The sequence below is a fragment of the Myiozetetes cayanensis genome, unplaced genomic scaffold (assembly GCF_022539395.1).
Source record: "Myiozetetes cayanensis isolate MyiCay16 unplaced genomic scaffold, myiCay2020 scf27, whole genome shotgun sequence".
Taxonomy (NCBI): Eukaryota; Metazoa; Chordata; class Aves; order Passeriformes; family Tyrannidae; genus Myiozetetes; species Myiozetetes cayanensis.
In genome coordinates, this window is record NW_026087488.1 from 7,671,002 (window position 1) to 7,694,516 (window position 23,515).

A 23,515-nucleotide genomic window follows, 5' to 3' on the forward strand; every position below is an offset into this window, starting at 1 on the left:
CAGGTGGCCAGAGGTTTGTGCTGGGACAGTGTCAGGAAACAGGCTCAAAGCTCAGTGCTGATTTGCAGAGGGTCTCAGTGAGGACCCCTGTAATCACCTGCCCTGTTTCAGAGAGCTGTTGGTTATCTGGGTTACTGGAAGATGTTGAAATCGTTACCACAGGGTCTGGGATTGTGGTTCTGATTCAGCTCCTTCTTTGGAATTCTGTGGGAACCTTTGGTGTGTCTTTGTGGGGGTTGAGTCAGACCCTGGTGCTTTTTAAATCAACACACATTCAGTGCAGGTTCAACAGACCATGAAAATGCTTGGTGACAGCAGATGGGGACCTTCACAGGCCAAAGACCTTCCCAGGTTTGCCCCATTTTTATGCAGAAACCTGGATTTACAGTCTCTGTGTTGAAGAGTAGGAAAGCTCAGTTGCTGTGCCAGTTAATGGGTGGTGTGGAAGCAAAGCCTGGCTGTGACATCTCACCTGTCCTGCTCTTGTTGTACCTGAGCAGGAATCTCACCTGGCACCTTTTGCTGGGGAGGCAGAGAGGAAAAAGGTATATTTATTTTATTTCCAGGCTGTGTGTGTCTTGGAAACATTCCTTCTTCTTGTCTTGTCTATGAAAATGGACGTTCTGCTTGTCCTGCTGCAGCAGAGGCCTAACCCCAGGGCATGCTGATGGAACACAAAAAACATCTTCTTGCTTCAACCCTGTCTTATTGGAAGTCTCTAGAATGCTTCAGCATTATGTTCTATAAATAATTATTACAGCATCTTAAGCTCAGCCTCGTCCAAGGCATCCAAGGAATGGAAGAAAGGGAAAACGCTCCCTAAATGGGCTGGGATTGAATCAGTTGATGGGAAAAATAAAAAATAAATAAAAAAAAAAAGAAAAAAAGAAGAAAACAGTAAAGTAGTAGTACTGCATGTAAGTTTTCAAACAGTGCCTGGGTGGCACCATGTCCTGGGCCTTTGGGGAGAAGCTTTGCAGGTAGTTGTGTACTGAGAGTGCCAGGCTGGGGGTGCAGAACATGTCCCTTCAGGCCTCACTGGGATGTTCAAATGTGGGCCTGGAGAAATGTTGCCATTTTGAAGGCTGGGAGCTCACAGGTGTTTAGTGGGGATAGAACTGAGGCAGCTTATGGATTGTGTTCCTGAGGCTTTTGCCTTGGAAGAAAGCAGGATGCCTGGGGAGGGTTTGGTAATGGTGCCTCCCAGACAAGCAAACAGATCCATTCATCCCAGTTTTAGGCTCCTTGGGAGGCCTGGAAACAAATCGAAACTTTCTTTTAGCAGGGCCCTGGTGGCTCTTAAAGGCTGTGCTTAATTGTCCTGAAAAAACAGGATGCAGGAGAGAGGGGATGTGCTATTCAGGCTTGTGTTCAGATGCAAAGGTATGGATCTGAGCCTTTCTTTGGCTGTCCTGGTTGCCTGCTGATCCAAAAAGCTGATCCAAAAGCACCGGTCACTGTAGGAAGTGTAAGTGCTTCCCAGTGGCCACACACTCTGTGGCCTCCTGGGTCCTGCATAAAGGCTGGGAAAAGAACCATTGTGTTCTGAGTCATGTGCAAATAGTGGGAAGATGGGAAGTGTCTTACAGTACCAGGTGCTAAATTAGTCTTTTGAAGTGTTGACATGTCTTTTAAATGCATAAAGTTCCCAGGCTACACAAAACACTGCATTTGCAATGCAGATAACCCGAATTAGAGTACTGATCTCGACCCTGGGTAAGAGATTTGGAGCTGGAAATCCCTGGGAGTGGTGCTGATCATGGAGTCTGAAGACGTGATTGACGAAGTCTCAGGAGAAAGACAGTCACAAAACATGCAGATGTGTTTAGTGTGGTTTAATAGGGTTGTCATTTTGTCAGACAGGCTGGATTTGGAGAACCAAGTGAAGCTGCAGCACGACAAAAACGTGTCAGTTTAATAACACTTTGAAGAGGGACATGACAACTGTTCAAAGATGATGATCATGAATGAGGAGAAGCTCCTGGGTGGAAGGAACTGGTAGATGCATCAGTTCCTTTCTGGGAATCTGAGGCTAAAAGTGAGGCATCCCTCAGATGTGGGACAACATCTTGCAAGGTCAGCCTGCCACACACGGTTCTGAGAGGCCTCTGGATCTTGATTGAGTCAGCAAGGCAGGGAAGCGTGAAAATAGAAAGCAGGAACAAAAAAATTCAGAGTTTGGAGTGATTTGGATGGTTCCTCAGCAGAGCTGCCTGAAAGGGCTGACCTGCTGGTGCACTGGAATTTTTAGCATATGCAAAGTAAAATATGGCAAGAATCAGCAGAACCAGCAGTGTGGGGAGAGAGGCTGGGACTGTCAGTTTGTGCTCATTTCATTTAAACCTTGAGGGATTCCATTAAAATGTGTCCTTCCCAGACTCTCAAAGCTTGTTCTGCCCCAGAGCACTCACACCTGGGTGTCTCAGTCAGCTGGCTGTTGCTTTTTCCAGAGAAATCACAGTTTCTGCAGTGGTTTCAGGGATGGGGACAGGGGGTTGTGCTCTCCAAGAACCTCCAGTCCACCCTGTCTGTCGGATTTGACTCAGTTTTGGATTATTAATTGGTCTGAACCAAAGAGTGTGAGCCAGGACAGCCCACGGGGTTCATGGGGTTGGACCTCACACGTTCCTGTGGACATCACTGGAGGTGGAGATGTTGGTAGTGTTGGGTATCAGTGCCTGCAAGTGTTCTGAAAAACCTGGGATCTGAGCCAAGCTGGGTTGCTTGGATTGAAGGCTTTGCTTGTAGTTGGAACAACAGTAGCCTGTTACTGCCCATCAGTATTTGGTTCTGTGTCCACCAGCCCATATTCCAACTGCATTTCTGAACCTGTGCTGTGTCAAGAACCTTGCAAAATTACCCTGTGTTTCTCCCAGTCCCTATTTTTGGGATTATGGTTGTGTTTGCACATCCCGGGAAGGGAATGGTGATAGTGCCCAATGCCAGAGATGTTTGTGGCAAGTGCTGGCAAGTGTGTCCCACCTGACAGATCTGGAACAAAAAGCACCAGTTTGCTTCCACTCCAGGACTGTTAAGGTTCTCAGGGGAGCAGTTTTGGAAGATCCATTCTGGCTGAGCTGTGGGCAATGGTTTTGTAACAAGGATAAGCGACCGCTGTTTCAGCCACGTGAAGTGCCTGGGCTCCCAGAGCCAGGGGTGGAAAGAAGTGCTGTAACTCCATGTTCCAGCAGGCACTGGGAACACAGGGCTCTTTATGATCCCTGGGATTTATTTAAAAACATCAGCCTTTTCCTCTGAGGTCTGTTTTACAGCAGTGCTGCTGCAGCACCCCACGGGATGGGGGCTCTGGTAAAGCAAACCAATCTGGTGCCTTCCTTCCCATTCCATCCCATCCCATCCCCTGTCATTAATGCAGCATTAATGACCAAGGAATTGTGAAGAATGTAAATCCCCCCAATTTGCATGTCATGTCATATTTTTACCAGGGGTCAGTGGGATGAGGAGCCCTTCAGTGAGGGAGCTGAGACGCTGCTTTGTCTCACCTGAGGTTTCTGTCAGGGCCTGGTGGAGCCGCCTCCTCACCCAGAGTCTTGTAATGACATTTCCTGAGGGATGGAGAACGGGAACGGGGCTCATCCTCTCTTTGTGCTACCCAAAGATGACTGAGAAGCACCAGGAGGTTCCCTCGGGTGGATTTGGAGGGCGGGCAGTGACGGCAACTCGGATTTCAGAGCCTGCAGGTTCAGCGCTGGGGGGGAATTTCACCTCCCACATTTGCGAGTGGCTCAGAAAATCTTGCTGCTGATTTCTGTCCCTGCAAAGCACAAAGCAGCTCCCTGCTGGCTCTGGGAAGTGCTGGGGGAGTCTTGCTACTTCCAGGGTGGTTTGGGGTTTGTTTTTTTTCTCCAGAGCACTTAATTAGGTGCTTCACTTCAGAGCCTATCTGTGGGTATGCAGTTGTTAAACACTTTAGTTGCTGATTGAAGGGTTTGCTGAGTGAAAAAAGGAGTATCTTACAGTCTTTATCGGTTATTTTTATATATTAAATAATAATAAAATCTCATGAAATGAGGATGCTTTAATCAGCCAGATTCTTAAGTGCATTTCCAAATAAAACCCTCCACATTCAATTAAGTGTGTCTGAACAGGCCACCTGGGAGAGCTAAAGCCATTAACAAATACTAGAGACAATCAGAGGAGAGGTGAGTGGACTTTGCTTCATCTCCCTTGCTCATTTCTATATTTAAATATGTATTTTGGTCTCTCTCTGCTTGCTGTAGTCTCTCTGCTCCTTGCAGGGCTCCGAGGACCAGCTGAATTTTCCCAAAAGGGAATTGTTCAAAGGTGAGGTGTTCAGAGCTGAGAATCAGGGGGACACTTCATGCATCCAAATGAGCTGAAGTTTGGAAGTGTTTGACAAAGTGTGACTGGAGGCTGCAGAGGAATCAGAACAGGAGAATCAGACCTGCTTTAGAAGCTGCACCATAAGTCCATCCTAACTGCAAAGGGGTTTCAATATTGGCCCTTGAGCAAATGATTAATCAAATGGACTGAGGTTTAGTAACTCACTAGCTTGCTGTGAAATCTTGGTGTGGTGTAGTGGTCTCATCTGTAACCTGGCTATAACCTCTAGCCAGCATATATATATATATATATATATATAAAACACTCTCTACAATATTTCCTATCCTTTAGTTAGAGAGGAGATAGAACCATTCCTGTCTGCAAAGGTGGGGCTTGTGACTTTGTGGTCCATGTTTAGGTTTGACACAGCATTCCCATCAAGTGTGTGCACCCAGGGCTTACATCCTCCACTGGAAGCTGGGTGCCTTGGTTATATATATATTTTCAAAATCTGTAAAGCCTTAGGCATGCACAGAGGTGGAAGGTGTACTCAAGCTTATCTGTTCTGCTGTGGCCTTTGTCATCCATCCAGACACAGAATGAAATTTCAAACATCACCCTCATTGTTTAATGTCATCCTGTCTCGGTGTCCCCGTTTGACTTGGAAGCTTTTGAGATTCTTCAAGGTGACCCCTTCATTCCTGGGAGGGCTGAGGGAACTGGAGCATTGGGTGTTTAAGCAAATATGTCCCCTGCTTTTGTGGTGTCATTCCATTGCTCAGCTCTCCCAGTGAGTCCCAGCTAATGAGCTGGAGTTTGCAGGGTGAGTGTGCAGGAGCCAGTGCTCTGAGTCACCACCCCGATACTCACAGCCCTGCTTTGGGTGACATCACGGTAATGGGGCACCTTTCCCTGCCTGTGTGAAAGGTGTGGTGTGGCATCTTCAACCACTTGGATCCTGCAAAGAGCTGGCACAGCTGGGAGAAGTTGCTGGAATGGAAGAAGAGGTGTTTGCCTGGGCAGAAAAGGCCGGCAGTGCCCAGGGAAGGCAATGTGAGTGCGGCTGTCCAAGGGAAGCCCCACTGAGCGGCCCTGGGGCAGACACAGAGCCCTGTGGGGTTCACTCTGCTCATCTCACCCTCCCACAGCGTGTCACATTTATCTCTGAGCACTTGTGACTGCCCTGCTGCCCTGAGTGCTCAGTGCCAGCTGCAGGAGCACAGCACAGCTCACCTGAGCTCGCTCCGGGAACTCGGGGAAACTCCGTCAATCCCAGCACTTTCTCCTCAGTTTATTGGCACTCCACACACGCTCAAATCTGGAATTTCATAGTGCTGAGTCCCCTTTTACAGAAGCCAAATGTCGAACCCGTAGGAGTTTGACTCGATATCCTCACAAGGACACAGGTGCAGGTGCTGTAGCAGGATAAAGATCCTTCTTTCAGCCCAGCAGCAGCAGTTTGTAAGCGTGGCTTGCCCTGGTGCTGTGCCCACACCGGGGATTTGTGCTGGGCTGGCTCTGTCTGTGGGATCTCATCGGTCCATGTGTCCCTCATCTGAAAGCAGCATCTGTTCCGCTTCTTTTGAGACCCTTACGAGCTATTCCACATTCAAATGCAAATACTTAATAACCAAAGCTTAAGGATCATATGATTCTTTAGACAGTAAATCTGGTGGTTCAGTTGTACACATATTTGGCAGATTATAGGTTTATCACTGGCAGCTAATCTTTTAAAGAACTGGGGCTTAACTCCTTTTGTTAACTAATTAAAAAAGAAGGAACTTCAAGCTGTAATTAGACTTATTAAAACATGTGTTACTCACTCAATGGTCTATACAACCAGGATAAATGCATAATTAGGAGGTTTCACCAAACATGATTAAAGCCAGTCATGTGTCCTAGGCCATCAAACATTTATGTTTGTGTGAGATTGAAATATAAACTATAATATACATTCTAGAGAAAATACATGAACTGCCTTGGACTTGATGTTCTTGGAGGTCTTTTCCAAGCTAAACGATTCTGGGATTCTGTATTGTAAATATTTAACTCAATCATAAAAGCTGTTTTTCAGATGTGAATCTGGAAGGGTTGTGTCACACCCATAGCTTCTGGTGTGTGGTGACAGTGGTGGCAGTGATGGGACCAGGTCCATCTGAGCCCGTGATCTGTCACTACAGTTTGCTGATAATTTAAGAAATTTAGAAGTTAGTGAGTGGAGTATTCCTGTTCTTGATCAGCACATTCCCCAGGGACATAAGGATTTGTATCCCTTCCAAAACTCATGTCTGGTGTGTGGGATTAAGCTTCTTTTTTGTTTGGGTTGTTGGTCTTCAAATGACAAAGTAGTAAATTCTTCAGCTTTGTGGCTAGAGGATATTTTTCCTTCCTCATATTTAGGAGATGGGAAGAAAAGCAGGTCCACTGACCTTTCATACCTCACATTCATAGGTGTGAGTGCTTTCTCCCTGCAGTGCTTTCAGGCAATGTCATTCCTTGAAGGGGAATTCCCAGGAAGGCTGTGGCAGTTCTGGGCCTCTGCAGCCACCGTCCTGTCCATATGGGGATGATTTATCAGAATCCTCCCTGGCTGGTGTCTCACCAGCTCTTTTGTGGCACAGACAAGCTGGAGAGAGGGACTGGGAGCACTTTTGCATCCTGAGTTGCCAGCACTGACCCCTTTCCCAGTGCCCACATCCAGGCTGGAGCCTCGGAGCTGTCTGGGCAGCAGGGAGAGGGATTGATGCCATGAAGTCACTCCAAAAATCCCAGTGCATCTCTCCAAACCAGGAGATGTTGATGGCTCTCGTGGAGGTGCAGACATCTCTGACACGACTGCTAACCAAAATTAAAGACATAAATAAATTGTTGGCTGCCACAGCTCTTTGTTTCAAAGAAACTTCGGTTTCAAGCACCTCACGTTCAGAAAAACACTGAAGTGTTGGGGTTGCTGGGCTTAACCTGCAAGGAAGAAATTAGCTCAGGTCCTGAAAGCTGACTCAGATATTTCCAGTTGTCCTGCCAGAGACCTATTTGCACTGGTAAACAAATTACAGAAGAGTTCTCAAGTCATATAGACAGGAACAAGCTTCTTCAATATATACCAATTTCTGCTCGGAGAACAGTGAAATTCAGTTAAAGCCTGAGCTGCCTGTTCTGCTTTGAGGCCCAAGAGATACTGCAGGGAGAATTGGGCTGGTGTCAGCCCTTTTTGTGTCACTAAACTGCTGAGAAGCCTGGGGTCAGACAGGGAGGGACGAGCAGTTGGGGGACAATGCAGTGCAGAGGAAATGGTGGAGGTGTCCTGCTGCCGGCTGTGGAGGGGAACGGAGCTTCCTCTGCGCCTGTCACATCTGCCTTTGCCTTTGTTTGTGCTGGTTGGCATGTCCACATCCACTGGGAGAGGAAGAGGGATGTTCCTATGGATGCATGGGTGTAGATGCACATAAAAATAGCAGCTGTCTGTACTGCACACGTGGTGGTTCCAGGACCAGTTTCTAAGCAGTTCCTGTGGTCGAAATGAGTGGCACCAGAAGAATTTCGGAGTCATTTTGTTGTCTGTGGGGTTTTTTGTCTTCCTGTCTGAAAAGCAAAAAGACAAGGCCCCCTCATGGAAAGGACCGGTTTTTGTCCCAGCTGTGCCTCTTGAGAGACAACTAAAACATGAGTTTTGAGTGACTGACTAGGGATGGAAGATGGGGGTCGGTCCCATCTCGCTGTGACAAATTACTGCTTACTTTTATTGTTTAGGTTCCAACAGGGTGATGGTTAGCCAAAGGTCCTGAACAACTGGATAAGAAGAGGTATCAGCTCTTTAATCCTAAATCTAGAGCTCCAGAACCAGGCAGAAGAATTCCCTAACTTGTTTCAGGGTTTTGTGTGCTTTGCCTGGCTGTCACACCTGAGTGGCTGCACGGGCCATAGCCCTGAATATCTGACCTCAGATTTCACTGGGCTCTTCATGTGGGCTGTGCTTTTTAAGGCTCCTTTTATTCCCAACCAAAGTCGGAATCTCATGACTTAAATTTGGATACCACTGCTTCAGAGAACGTAGTTTAAATATTAAACAGATAATTTGGAGTGTGTCAGCGTGGGATAAGCCAGGGAGGAGGAGGAGGATGATCTGAGGAGGAACTGGGACAGAAGAGTGAATGCCTTACTTGTTGCAGATGATTTCATTGTATTGGGCATCTGATTCCGTGGTGTTGATGACACCGAGTCACTCTTTTACCACAAAAGGAATGCTTTGTACAGTTTTCCTGCTCTACACAAGGGTTGTAAGAGGAGCTTTCTAACAACGTTGTTTGGAGGAAATTCCTGTCCAGGGCATTCCCTGGGAGTGGGATTGGCTGGTGAGCACGAAATGGTGTCATTTTTCTGTAGGTATTTCAAATTTGAGGAACGTGCATTTCCAAACCTGTCGTTCTGCAGGTGGAAGTGGCACTGTCCATACTCATCCCAGGCCTGGCAGGTGACTGTCACCCTCCCTGTGATGCAGATCTGAACCTCTTCAGAAACCACAGCCAGCCTGCAGTTCCCTGCTTCCTAATTCTGCATGACTAAGCCTTTCAGCACGTAATAAATACTGTTGCTCATTCCAAATGCATTGGTTACCTGTGCACCAATCACTGTCAGCATATTTCTGCACTGGGGTGGTTGAGTGTTGGGTAATTGGCATAAATTAAATTAATCTGAGTCACAGTATTGCCCTTTCTGTTCCACCCACGTGTGTGGTAGGGATGGGAGATGTGTGAGCAGCACTGCACACACCCTGCCAGCCAACAAGGAACCTGTGTTCCCTCAGAGAGTGGGGATTGGTGCACAGCTCACACCAGGATATGAGGAAGTGAAGAGTGCACACCAGTGTTTGTTTGGTGTGACTACAGGAATCCTCAAAAAGTTCCTTTCAGCTGGGGGATTACAGCGAGGAGAACAATGCACACACATCAGTGGCAGGTTTTTGGCTGCTGGTGGGTGTATTTGTGACCCAGGCACGTGGCTTGGTGTCTGCAGGGCCCTGCCCACGTTTGTGAGGGAGAGCTGGGCCCTGGCTTGGCTCTGCTGAAGGGCACAAAGTCAGGCACTTCCCTTCACTCAGCTTTTTCCCATCTGAAGAAGGAGAATCAGTAATTGCTCGTTATTCTCAAAGCACTTCCATGTTTAAGGACATATCATGAGCACAGAGTCATGGAATGGTTTGGGTTGGAAGGGACCATAAAGACCATCTCATTCCATCTCCCTGCCATGGGCAGGGACACCTTCCACTAGCCCAGGTTGCTCCAACCCGGCCTTGGACACTTCCAGGGCTGGGGCAGCCACAGCTTCTCTGGGCAACCTGTGCCAGGGCCTGCCCATCCTCCCAGGGAGGAATTCCTTCCCAATATCTAATCCAGACCTCCCCTCTCTCAGTTTAAATCCCTGCTGTTCTCCTCACAGATGATCTGTAGAACAACAACAGTAAGCTGAGGATTTGTAGAGGTTACATTTGTAGGAACAGATTGCCCTGTTCTTACAACTCTCTGCACTGACTGTTTAATTTCTGCCCCTGCAATTACTCCTGGGTGTAGCTCAAGCTGCTTGGATGGCTGAGAACTTGCTTGTGCTCATGTGTCAGGTATTTAGGCATCAAAGCACTGTGCCTTATTCCTGCACAGGGCAGCAGCACCCACAAAACTGCAGGTGCAGGGAAAGGTCAGGTTGAAAATCAGGTCTTTGCAGTTCACAGAAGTGTTGCTGAAATAGGAAAACGGGCTGTGAAAAAGAAAACCTGTTAGATGAACCATTTGCTTTTGGTCCATTTTAGGCTGAGTTGTGCTGAATGTGAAGTACATCCTCATCCCATGGGACTGAGCTTTACTCAGAAAGGTTTGGAATTCCCTGGGCAGCTCAATCCCTCCCCTGCCTTGTGTGGCTCTGAGTCGTTCACCTGCAGGTCCTGCCTGCGGAGCAGGGGATGTTCCTGGGGCTCCCAGTGGAGCTCAGGTCTCCTCTTTGTGCAGCTGGGATTGGGACTGGGGGATTTTTGGGACTGTTCAGTGCCCCTCACTCTGCCTCCCTGCTGCGAGGGGAGGTGTCTGCTGCTCTTCAGGGCAAGTGGAGTGAGATGGGTGCTTAGCCCCTTGGAAAGATTCCCTTATTCCGTGGCTTTTAATGAAGGAAAACATTTTGTTTGGGGATTTGGGAGTTCAACTCCTTCCCAGCTTTGAGGTTTTTCACAGCCAGAGCTTGTCCCTTGGCACACTGGGGAGGGTGGATTGGCCTCAGCAGGTGCTGCTGTTTCTGGATTTCAGAGCAAACCTTCCAAACTCGGGCTGAGCAAGACTGAGCTGCATCCTGGGTACAAACTGAGGGTCTTCTGCCTCTTTTAAAATACATCCTTGAGTGTCACTGGGTAAACATTTTATTCTTACTTTTCCCTTCATGCCTATAAATCTTCACAAAAATTATAGTCCCTTTCCTCCCAGCAGGAGACAAATGAAATGAGTGCGAGGCTTTCAGGCCCATTTTCCACTCCCAGGGCTTTGTATTTCCCTGCTTTCCCAGATTTTGCTGTCATCCATCCTGAATTGAAAAAAAAAACAAAAAAACAAGGGGCTAGCTGATAATGTTTCTATTTGCTCTCTCAGTATTTCTGGCTGCTGGTGCTCTCCCGGGGTTTGGTTGGCATCGGAGAGGCGAGTTACTCCACTATTGCCCCAACCATCATCGGAGACCTGTTCACCAAAAACACGAGGACCCTCATGCTCTCTGTCTTCTACTTTGCAATTCCCCTGGGCAGGTAAGTAAGTGGCACCAAAATTCCTTGGGCCTGGTTTTGCCTTTTCACTCAAATAAACCCACGCAGATCTGAGGTTGCCAATGATGATGCTTCTTGTCTTCGCTTGGGATGGTTTAGACAGGAAAATATTGTGAGCAGTGACTAATTAGTAGCAGGAATTAGATTCTTTTTCTGGCCCTGTTACTGCTTCATGTGTGACTTTTGGGAATTAGTGGGAAGGATTTTTTTCCCCTCTTTTTTTTACAGCAGTGGGGTGGAAATGGAATCAAAATATTTTAGCTGACTGTTTCTTTCAGTTGTGTTTCCTTATCAGCCCAACACAGCATCTGATTGTTGGGACAGGAGGGAATCTGTCATTATTTTTATTTTTTTAAAAATAATGGCTGACCCTCTATTGTGAGGTTGTAGGCAGGGAAGGTTTGCATACTTTGCATTCCAGTTCCCAGAGTGGGACAACATCCTGTGCAAAAGGGACATCGGGGGTTCATTTGCAGCAGGGAATAAATACATGGGTAACGTGTCCCAGACTCAGAGAAAAACTTCTTGGTGGTGCATTTTACAAGTTAGAGCACTCATCCCTGAGACAAAACTCACACACATCCCTTTGCTCTTGAGGAGAAAGAGAAAAACGGGTCCTTAATTGGTGAAAAGAATATTTTGCCAAGAGGAACAAAGATTCCAAGTATTCACATAGAGAATTCAGTGAACTATGGCTAGCAAGAAATTACAAATATTCCTCCTGTTGAGCCTCATTCTGGCACTTAAATATCTCAATATCCAACAGTGACATGGATTACAGGGGCATGGAGTGATGGAGCAAGGCTGTAAATTGAAAGAGGGCAGGGTTAGATGGGATATTGGGAAGGAATTGCTCTCTGTGAGGGTGGGCAGGCCCTGGCACAGGTTGCCCAGAGAAGTTGTGGCTGCCCCAGCCCTGGAAGTGTCCAAGGCCAGGCTGGACAGGGCTTGGAGCAGCCTGGGCTAGTGGAAGGTGTCCCTGCCCATGGCAGGGGTGGAATCAATGAGCTTTATGGTCCCTTCCAGCCCAAACTATTCCATGATCCTGTGGTGATCCACAGTTTGATTTTGGAGCCTGTCTGTGTAAAAACCCAGTTTTGGGGTAATTACAGCTGGCAACCCCCAAAGCTTAGCAGACCTCAGTAAAGGCAGGTGGGGGCTCACTGAGGGCTCACAGCTGCCCCACAGCAGTCCTGGCAACTTGTAGCCAAGGCCACCTCAGCCACAAATGCAGCAGTTTTGACAAGGGAGGTTCACATTCATTCAGCTCATGTGGAGAGAAGTGTGGCCACATTCACCTTCGGTCCCTCTGAGCCACCGCTGTCTTAGGGCTGAAGGTCCTGTTGCTTCTTCATCTTCAGATAGGATCTCACAGCTTCAGGTTTGATGTTCTCCCACCCGACTGCCTTGCATGTTCTTCTCAGTTCTTCTCACAAGCTTAGGGAAAGTGGTCTCTTCCTGGGTAATTAGAACCAAGTACTGTTGAGTGACAAGAAAAAAATTAAATTATGAAGTATGGTGTGTCCTTGAAAGGGCACTTTTTAACTGAGGGCTTGAACATAAAATTGTTGAATATTCATATTAACATGTGGGAAGGCCTGATGTAGAAATTACACTGGGAAGTACATTCCTTTTGGGGCTTTGCTTCCATCCACTGTAGATCGAAAGGTCAGCTGTAAACTTCCAAATTTCCATCAGATTTGAGCAGTTTTAGATCAGCAGTGCTGGGAAGAGTCACATCTTGGCCACCATCTGCTCCAATCCCCATGGTCCTTCCTGCGGGAGAAGAGAGCCCAAGAGCTGGTTGTGCCTCTCTTTCTCTCTGTCTGAGAACAGCTGTGACTGTGCCACTCCTAAAGCTCTGACCAGCTCTCATCTTGGCATTTCTTGCAGTGGCTTGGGATACATCACTGGGTCCAGTGTGAAGCAGGTTGCTGGAGACTGGCACTGGGCCTTGAGGGTAAGTCGCTGGTAATCACGTCTTAATGACAGTTAATTGATTGATCTGTGTTAGGAGGAGTTCCATCACACAGTTGCTCAACCTGTTATTATATCTGGAAGTTAAAGGACTGGAAATTGCAGCCCTGGATGTTCAGTGCACAGCAGATGCACTCTCTAAGCAAAGGGGAAGGGTGTGTGGGCTTGGCTTGTGGTACTTGGTGTTTTCCCTGCCTGGGAGCAAGAATTTTCCAATCTCTTTATTATCAATCAACTGTGATTTCTTGATGGGTATTGGAAGATGAGGCATTGGCCTTAAATCAACTCCACAGTCTTTCAGTCCCCTGCTGTCAAGAAACTCCGAGAATGGCTTCCTGCTTTGAGGAAAAAACACTTTGTTCCAGTTTCCGCTTGTTTTTCTGCCCTGAGACAGTCGGTTTCCTTCTATTTTAACCTCTTGGGACCCTGATAAATGTGCTGAAAAGATAATCCCCTCCAATCACGTGCTCACAAACAGATCCTGCACACAAAGATGTCTTGAAAGAGCTGAGAGGAAGTGGCCCAGCAGAACTGGCTCCTGACCTTTGGTGGTGTGGGTGGCACGAGCCCCTGGGAGGTGCATTCTCTGGCTCTGGCACTTCATGAATCCCCTGGAGCTCAGGCCAACACCATTTATAGCAGCAGGGCATGAAACCCACAGGTTCCCATCTCCAGAAAAGGTGCCCTCTGTGACACAGGCCGTGCCCAGGGGAAGCAAAGCCAGAACAGCAGCGTGAGCGACGGGAGGGCCGAGGGCATTTCCCAGCTGGGAACCTGGAATGGAAAGTGCAGCATCCTGCAGCTCCACACCAGCAGGATGGCTGCATCATTCAGCAGCAGAAATACTTGGGGGTAAAATTAACTTTTGAGCAGAGGCCAGCACAAGGAGGGAGTTCCCCAAAGCCCCTCTCCTTGCCCAGTGGGCTCTAAGGAGGTGGATGTATCGGAGAGCTCTTGTAAAACCCAAATCCATCCGTAAAAACCAAGTGGGTAACTTGTGCAAAGGGATCCTCGCCAGCATTTTCCTCTTCAGGTGGTGTCTCCACAGTTATCCTGAGAAATCCAGGCCATCTGCAAGACTGTACCCTTGCAGAGTCATGATTCCCACTGCAAATGACACACTGGTGCATGATCCCCTGACTGTAAAATCACTGGGGATCTGATGAGCTGCACATGCCTGGGGTGGCTGCCTTGGACAGCACTGCTCAGGTTTTGTAGTCACACAGCACACACTGAGAGCTTCCAGACTCCCATCAGTGCAAAGCAGTTTTCTCATCCCTGTGGCAATTCCTGTGCCTCTTGCAAGATGTGAATGATTGCCCGAGGTGATGCCTCCCTCTGTGATCTCCCATGGGCTCCAAATCCAGGAGAGGTCAGGAATAATCTGTACTTCAGTGGGCTGGAGAAGACAGAAGGACATGAGGGCAAGTGGCAGCTTTGTCTCTGGATCCAGCAGTAATGTGGGTGTTTCCTGGGAGCATTGCTGAGTAATGTCCATGGATATTTTCAGTGGAGATTGTCCTGCTGGGGGCTGAAGCCTTTAGATAAAAATCAAGGAGACTTGAAATTGTCTTGTAATTACTAGAAAATACCAGCAATTCTGGTTTTTTCACCAGTGCTGCCTTGTGTTCAGCTGTCATAAGGAAATTGTACCAGCCTTCATTTATTCCTGGATGAGGGATTTTCCTGACTTTCCACTTTTGAAGTGCTTTTGTCTTCTCTTTCCTGGAAGAACTGTGGGTTTGTCACCTTTGGGCACGAAATGCTGCTCAGTGTGTAAAGGCCATTCTCAGGTTAATAATGGCAGCACATTTTTTTTGGAACAGGGATTTGTTTTTTAAATAGCCTGTCTAAATGGGATGATAGTTCAGTGAAAATCCGTGTTCCTATTTTCCTAAGGGAGCTATTTTCCATTCTAACAATAATGGAATTTCAGTGTCCAAACAAGAACAGTGCCTGTAGCCTGCAAAGCACTGTGGGATCTTTGTATTTTTGTCCAGTGCTTGGGAGAAGGAGTTGGATCCTGGGAAGTCTAACCCTGGAATGTGTCGTTTTCCTGCCTCCCAACCTGAATTTTCAGTGCTTCTTGGTCTGCTGAACACTGAGGTTACTTGAGGGAGATGCCTGAAAATGGGAAGCTACTGTGGGTTGGCTGGAAGAAGGAGGCATGCCAAGCAAGGGTTTTCAAAGCCAGAATGATCCCTACATCCAGAAATCCCTCACCCTTGCCTTGAAAAGGCTCCTGCACTCACTCAGAGAGCAGCTGGTCTCCAAAGAGCTAAACATCACTGAAGAACCAGTATTTTGATGAATCTTGGTACTTATTAACACAGTGGACTGCCTTAATGAGGGATTCTCCAAGCTGCATGTTTCCAGAGTGAGAGAAGAGTGCAGGGAATGACAGGGAGGAAGGAAGGGAGCGGATGCCTCGGGTGTTCACAGATTCGGACTAGAACAGTCCCTGAAACCAAGCTGATGGCATCTGCTTCTCACTGACCAGTCAAAGCAAACCCTCCTGGACTCCTGTGCTAATCCCCTGCCCCTTTCTTGCAGGTATCTCCACTCCTGGGAATGATAACAGGGACACTCATCTTGATATTTGTTCCTGCTGCTAAAAGAGGAAATGCTGAACAACTTGGGGGGCAGCTGAAGGCTCGGACCTCGTGGCTGAGAGACATGAAAGCACTGATTAGAAAGTAAGAGCACTTGTAAAAGCCATGCTTTGCCTCTCATGCTTAACTGGAACACCCAGTGGCCTGGATTTAGCACTGGTGAGACTGGAAAGTGATGACATGCAGGGAGTTGCAGGAAGTTTAGTCTGTGGACCTGGGAAAGAAAATCACAGTTACGTGAGGTATTGACTGCAGTGATGATGCTGCATTCCAGCTTTTGCTCTAGCCTTTCCAAGACTGACATCTAGGAAAGACTCTGCTTTGTTTGGCTCACACTTCACACAAATCAAGGCTTTTGAAGTGGAGAAATTGCTGTGTTCCTGTATTAATTGTTGTGGCACTGTTGTTCAGACACTTAGATCCTTTTTCTTCCTTAAAAGAGCTGCTTTACCAGGGGGGAAAAAGAGAGTTAAATGCCAGGAAAAAATTAGGAGGAGAAAATCCACAAAAGCTTACACTACATGGCAAGTTGAAATATATGTTTACACAACCACGTGTGACTGAATCTGTGAGCACTGAATGTGTTTGGGTGCTTGTATATGTGCATGAAGGATCACATGCTCACGGGTGTTTAAGCAGCTGGGCTTCCCCCCAGAAAGCTGGGCTGTGAATGGGCAAATACTTGCACTAGTGAATTCAGCGTTAGGTTGGAATTCTGGTGGGAAACTGTGGTGTCCTTCATTTTTAGGATGGCTGGCTGGAATGCCTTCCTGGTATTGTCAGGCAGGGTCAAAGAAGGACTGTGAGAAGCGATGATGGATAATTTATCAATATTTCTGTGTTACTTCTCTTGGTAGTTTATGTGAGTGGTAATCACATGGTGGCATGGATGGGGGAGGGGAAGTGAAACTGGTCATCCAGGTAGACAGGTGACATTAGGGTGGCAGCCCTGTGATTCACACACATCATGTCTCAGGGAGTAAGTACTGATTGTCTTCCCAAACGGTCCCGTGAAATGCAGCTCCAAAGAGTCCAGTACATTGTTGTCAGTGGAGCATCACCTGTGAATATTCCATGCTGCTTATTCTCCAGTTCATAGCCTGTGTTATCCCTGCCTTGGCAAAGGGAGGTGGCACTGTGGGGGGCACTGTTCAGTGAAGCCCTGGCTGCTGTGTGGGGCTGCTGCTTCCTCCCTTTCCCCGCTAAAGCCTCCCTTGGCTCTGCCTCCGCAGCCGCAGCTACGTCTTCTCATCCCTGGCCACCTCAGCCGTGTCCTTTGCCACGGGGGCACTCGGCATGTGGATCCCTCTGTACCTGCACAGGGCACAGGTGGTGCAGAAGACAGCAGAGACCTGCAGCTCCCAGCCCTGCGGCACCAAAGACAGGTGAGAGGCACCCTCGGAGGGGGAGGAAAGGGGGTGGGGGCTGATTTACCAGAGGAAACAGGCAAGTCCCACAGAGTCAGGTCACTAGAATGTCTGTCATTTCCTCCAGGCCCTCACAACAATGATAGGAAATGCTGGGATTGTAAACTAGGGTTTATTTCTCTTCTTCATTGCATGAAGTCAAACGGAGGCAGAAGGGATGACCTCAGCTCTCTTAGTTCCCAGGCTGGGGTACAGGGGAGAAAAGAGACTTTTGTCTTTGCCTCAGAGGATGTTTGGAGAGCTCAGAACTTGGCTTCTTAAGACCCATCTGTGAGAGCAGCAGAATAAGCTGCAGGTTGGGTAACCCCAGTGGTGGCTGTGATTGGGAGGTTGGAATGGTTCCCCTTAAAGCTGCAGGGACCAACCCTGGAGGCTTTTGTTTCTGTGGGAGGCAGGACTTGACTGTTCCATTGCTCTGTAAACTGCTGTTCCTGCTGAGTTGTGCTGGAGGATGTCCCAGAGATCTGGGGCACTTTGGGCTGAAGTGCTTGGTGCTGTGCAGTGGTTTGGCTTCTCAGTCCTGGTTATGGAATATCAGTTGCAGCACATGAGCTGTGGAAAGCAATCCTTCACTTTGTGCTCCAGCACGATGGCACAAACCAGAAGATGCTACAAAAGCATTTCTCCAGGTAAATAAAAGATATGAAGAACTGCCTTTTGTCAGCTCTTTTGCTTTTTAGCTCGTGAGGGAAAACAATATGAGGAAAACCTTCTTGCTCCAGCTGACATAATCCCATCTCAAGAAAACTGCCCAGTGGCTTGGAGTCCCATCAACGAGTGTCCAGCAGGCAGGCTCAGGCTGCTCTGCAAAAATGCAGTGAGCAAGAAACACAGCCCCAGTCTGCCCATCTGCTCTTTACTGAGAGTTTTCCCCTCCTTGATGACACCTCGATTTTGAGCTGCCCCGGAGCTGCCCTAATGTGGCTGCCAAAGGCTCTGTAATCCAAGTGCTGCACACACAGTGCAGACAATCCTTGACAGCTCCTGGCTCTTTAAACTGAAATTAGCACATTTCCAGTGTGTAACCCAACAGCAAAAGGCTCCTTTGAAGTGGTCTGAAAGGAGCTATGAAGTCAAGGTATATTGAAAATCGTGGTATTTAAGAGTCTTATTAGGTTTCCTTTCCTTAAGCTTCCTGGTGCCTGTTCTATCCCTGATTTCCCATTACATGATCAACGTGCAGGTTATTAGTTAGTTTTGTCCGTGCAAAATTAGCTGTTTTAGGAAAGTCTCCAGGAAGCTCAGTTCTCCCCAAAGAAGCAGTGTGAGCTCTTTGCCCAGGGACCAGTCCCTGTGTCCACGGCTGAGTTTCATGTGCTTAGTTTTTCTGAATCACAGGGAAAGAGGGCTAAAACCACCAGCACTCAGCAAGGGGAGCTCTTCTAATTCTTTAATTTTTAAATCTATTTAAATATTTTTAAAATTTTAAGTCTTTTTTTTTTTTTTTAAAGCTTAGTTTTAAATCTGCAAATCGCCAGTCGGTGTCTCGCCCGAACAATTTGGCCGTGTCCACTTTTGGGGAAAACTCCCAAAAAAACCCACTCTCCACACCTGTCTGTTATTTTTATTTTTATATTTTTTTTTTTATTGACCAGCTTGATCTTCGGGGCCATCACATGCTTCACTGGCTTCCTGGGTGTCATCACAGGGGCAGGGGCCACCAAGTGGTGCCGGCTGAAGACGCAGCGGGCGGATCCCCTGGTGTGTGCCGTGGGCATGCTGGGCTCTGCCATCTTCATCTGCCTCATCTTCGTGGCTGCCAAGAGCAGCATCGTGGGAGCCTATGTAAGTAAGATCCTTCCCATGTGCCAGCTCCCCCCCAGGCTCCTCTCACTGTCCCCTGCAGGAAGCCTGAGCTTGTCTTGCTTCTGCTTTTGGTGTTTTGGCCCAGGCTGGGTGTGCCTGGTAGCTCAGCTGCTCATCCATTCTCACTGACTGTCACCAGCCATGGCAACCCACGGGTCTGTTCTAGCTGTACCTCAACCCACACCTCTTTTTATTGCTCTTACCTAATGTGTTGGTAGAGGAAAATTGACCACTTGCCTTGCAGTGAGGGTATTGTAGCTGCAGTGGTACCAGGTTATAATTACGGTGTAATTTGTTTGTGGGCATGCTTTTGTGGGCTTTTAAGTACCAGTCATTTCCATAACTGGGTAGATTGCAGCAGACCAGTATTAATTCCTGGGTGGTTTCAGTGTGCTGTTATCTGTATTCCCATAGCCCAGGAACACACAGGGCTGGATGCTGCACAAATGCAGATTAAAACATGGCCCCTCCCTGAGCGTTTCTAATTGAATTATTATACAAAAAGATTAGCAAATAGGTCCAGGCAAATAGAATCACAGAATGGTTTGGGTTGGAAGGGATCTTTAAAGGTCATTTAGTCCAAGCCCCCTGCACTATGCAGGGACACCTTCCACCAGCCCAGGTTGCTGAGAGCCCCATCCAACCTTGAATGTTCCCAGGGATGAGGCAGCCACAGCTTCTCTGGGCAAGCTGTGCCAGTGCTTTACCACCTTCTTTGTAAAAAACTCCTTCCTTATATCTAATCTAAATCAACCCTCTTGTAGACTGAAGGGAAATGGAAAAGCTCAACTGTAATAATCCAGCCCTGGGCTAAAATCTGGCCTTCAGTAGGGAGTGGAAATCCAGTCACTGAACAGGTCCTGGGTTCCCTTTTAATATCACAGAGAGAACCTGTGGGGTTCTGGGAGGGTTCAGGGACATGAAAGAAGTTTCTGAAGGGAAAGCACGAGGTGTTTGGAGTGGTGGGATCCCTTGGGAAAGCCCTCCCTCAGCCTCACACAGAGCAGTGCACACTCCACCCACAAGGAGAATTCACTTACAATTAACCAACCAACCACTGTTCCTCGTTTCTCTGTGTTTCTGGCACTGGCCTGGCCATGGTTGGTTGGTGAGTATTTCAGTAGCTGCCATTGTTAGGAGGAAGCACAAGAAGAAAGAGTGAACGTTCAAAATGATTAAGACAGGACCCAGAACGTCCACCCTGGCTGTTTAGAAAGTGCCAGAAGGAGATTCAGGTCTGTGATTTGTGGCCTGGGCTAGAACTGACCTTCAGTTGAGCAGCAAAATGATCACCTCAGACAACCTGGGAGAGGCTGTTACTGGTTGGTGAAGCATTAACATTTCATTGTCAGCTGTCTCTAAGTGAAGATCCATCACATCCCTCACCTGCTCCCTCCCCCTCCTTGTGATTTTCTCCTCTCTCAGACCCAGTGACATGTTCATTTGTGGTGTTCAGCCTCCTTATGCAGAAACCCCTCTGTTTCTAAGCTGGAAATACTCTTTTCAAAAATTGTGAAGCCAAAGGTGGCCACTGATCTCATTTTTATCTTTTTTCTTTTTTTTTCCTACCATTCTGCATTGTATAAGCATATAAATATGGATGGTATTATTTAACCAATCTTAGAAACAGTTTATTTTATTGTGCATGAGCAGTAAATCTAATAAAGAGTTGATGATTTGCAAAGGGAGTTATGGCTGCATATGGAGGGAGTATGAGGAATATGAGCCAGTCTGTGATGCTGTTAGGCTGAAGCAGGTAACACTGCCTGTCTGTAACCCTAAATGTGCTCTCTGCTGCTGGAAACCTGATCCTAAAAAGAGAGGAAAGGTCTGCCTTGGAGCTACCAGTGTCTTGTAACACGTGGCAGTGCCATATATCAGCTGAACTGACTTCTCAAGGCAGGTTTCAAACACCAGCCCTTGTTTTTCCATGCCATTCAAAGCTGTTTCCATCTTCCAGAGCGTTTTATTCCTTGGTATTTCCCTAGGAGAACTGTCTTGCAAGGTTGCTTGGTATAGGAGTTTCTCCTTGCTCTCTCTTTTAAGCCTCATTGGTCCAAAATGAAGGAGAGACTGTCCTCTGATCCTGGAGGTGGAACACAGCTATGGGGGGCAGAATGGTGGACTGGGTTCCTTTCCTTATCTCAAAATCCTCCTGGAAACAATACAGGAAAACTTCTGGGATGATTTTCTCATCATCTCTGATACCTTCACAGCTATCTTCTGATAGCTTCACAGCTCCTGTCCTGACTTGGCATCCTCAAGTTCTGTGTGCCTGTGAGAGGCACCCTCCTGTACTGTGCCTGTCCTCAGACTGCTGGCATGGATCACACCATGCCAAAAATTGACAGTTATTGGTTTTGGAGCCCTCACTGGCTCAGAGCCTTAAAATTCTTACTTCCAAGCAGTTGGATGGCTCCCCATGAGATGGTGATCTCTGACACTGAGCTCTGGTGGCCCCCAGGTCACCATCTCCCTCCCTGCTTTAGTTAACAATTGAGAGCTTTTAATGTCAGCATCAGCTTAAATGAAGTGTTCAGCACTCCAGCAGGAACCTGCAGAGCCCTTGGATTTATAGGGTTTATTTTTTGGGGGGAAAAAAACCTGCACATCCATGAGCATGATCACCCTGGCCCTTACATGCTCTCTGCTCTCTTTCTCCCCTGAACACGTGTGCTTTTTCTCCCTTACTCACTCTTGCAGGTGGTTTTGGTCCCTGGGGGCAGCTGCTATTCCACTTCTGTAGCAGCCATTCCTACCTGGAGCAGGGAGACAAATTACTTTTTTTCCATCCAATCCTTCCATATTAATCCACTCAATTATTGGCAGTGGTAGAAGTGGCTAGCAAGGTGGAATAAACCAGTTTTCTGTGTCACTTTGCTTCCCAGACACTTGTATTTCTCTCTTTTACCATCTTGCTTGGCTGTATAGTTCAATCAGTTCTTATTCAGCTTTCCTTGCAGTGTGTGTTGCAATCCAGCTCCTTCAAGCACCGATTTGCACATCTGTAGGTCCCCACTCTTTCTGAAATATGTTCTCTTTGGAACCTTGGTTTTCAAACCTGTCTCTGGAAACCCATTATCTGCGTGGCGTCATCGTCTCACCCAGCTCAGACACTTCAGCTGCAGATTTTACACTCCTTTAAATCTCCAGATGACTGCAGAGAGATGCTTTGCTTCTCCTTCCTCTTGACTCTGTTCCGAGTTCCTCAATCTCAGCATCTGTTTCCATTCCTCAAAGGCCTTTTATGATCTCGCAGAAACAGCAAATCCCAGGGTAAAACCTCCCCCTGGGGCTTTTACAGCATCTCAGTCTCAGCTCCAGGGACCTTCTGTTGATGTGGTGTTGGTGACCTGCCTATTTCTGAGGCACCAGTGTTGCCCAGCACTGAACTGGAGTGGGAATTGCTCCACATCCAAGAGGACAGGAGGGTGCCTTACCCACCCTTTCAGAGAGAAATACAGATAATGAAGATGCTGACAGATACCCGTGGAAGGAGTTTCTAACCTGCTTAGGTCTTGCTGTGAGAGCTGCTGGTGGGACCACTCTGAAACCTACTTAACTGTAATTTTTGGGAATCAGAATTTGCTAAGTCACTTAAACAGAATGGCTCGAGGGGGACATAACTTCTGTCAGCTCAGCACAGATGGGCAACAACTGGACACCAAAGGGAGATGGTGAGATATGACACAGCTGGAGTCAGAAGAGGATGTGTTCACAGAGCTGAAATCTCAGTGCAAAGTGAGGCTTCAAAAAGTGTGTGAGGAGTCAAACCACGAGCATTTCAGGAGCCATTGATCTGCTCTGGAGCTGCCCTATTTGCAGGAAGCATCCCTAGAGTTCTCTCCCCAGCACTAACATCACATATCCTCATTTGCCCTTTGCAGTGCCTGAACTCATTTTTATAAATCCCCATTAGCAGCTGAAGGACAGACATTTTTTTAATGTCAGTATCTTTTGTCCCACTTTTTGATCTTCCTCTTGTTCCTCTTCTCCTTTTATCAGTAGCCACACATCAAGCACATGTTCATGGAACGGGTGAAACACACATTGAGCACCTGAGCACTGGTGCACTCTGAAGCCTGCAGCATTTCAGTGATTTATTTATAGGACTTAATGGGAATATGGGAGTTAATAGGAATACAGGACTTACAGGAATTCAAGTGAATTCCTGCACAAGGGGCAAGTCCTCCTTGCTGCCTGTGACAGTTCACACAGGTGTATAACTCACATGAGCTCTAGGCAGGCAGTTGCCTGTTTGCAGTGTGTGTGAGCAGGCAGGGCTCCTTGGTGCTGAATTTGGAAGTGTGGTCCCGTCTTTGCCAGGCTCAGTTTGATCCATCCAGCCACAGAAGCTCAGCAGCAGCAAAGCTGTGGCAGGACACGTTTCAGAGCAGGACTGAGAGCTCTGAGAAGTCCTTGCTGTGGCTTCAGCTCCTGTCAGCACCTTGGTTCGGTGGCTCTGTGTCCTGGGCTTGGCAGTTGGCATTTCCAAGTCCAGGGCACACCAGTGTGGACAGTGGGAAGATGGGAATGGAGATTTCCTTGCTGACCAGCTGGGCTGTAATGGCTGGCTCGGACACCATCACAGA

General features: G+C 47.6%; 1 protein-coding gene across 3 annotated transcripts in view; it reads left to right on the top strand.

Moving 5' to 3' along the window:
* Positions 1-23,515, top strand: part of LOC126643540 (sphingosine-1-phosphate transporter SPNS2-like) — a 122,759-nt gene that overhangs the window by 64,705 nt on the left and 34,539 nt on the right. For all 3 annotated transcript variants that reach the window (XR_007629763.1, XM_050321964.1, XM_050321963.1), the window contains exons 4-8: positions 10,932-11,083; positions 12,995-13,061; positions 15,632-15,774; positions 16,923-17,075; positions 18,713-18,902. Coding sequence is in view for 2 of the 3 variants with exons in the window: in XM_050321964.1 (XP_050177921.1) it covers positions 10,932-11,083; positions 12,995-13,061; positions 15,632-15,774; positions 16,923-17,075; positions 18,713-18,902 (705 nt within the window). In the remaining variant the exon portion in view is untranslated. The remainder of the gene's footprint in view (positions 1-10,931; positions 11,084-12,994; positions 13,062-15,631; positions 15,775-16,922; positions 17,076-18,712; positions 18,903-23,515) is intronic.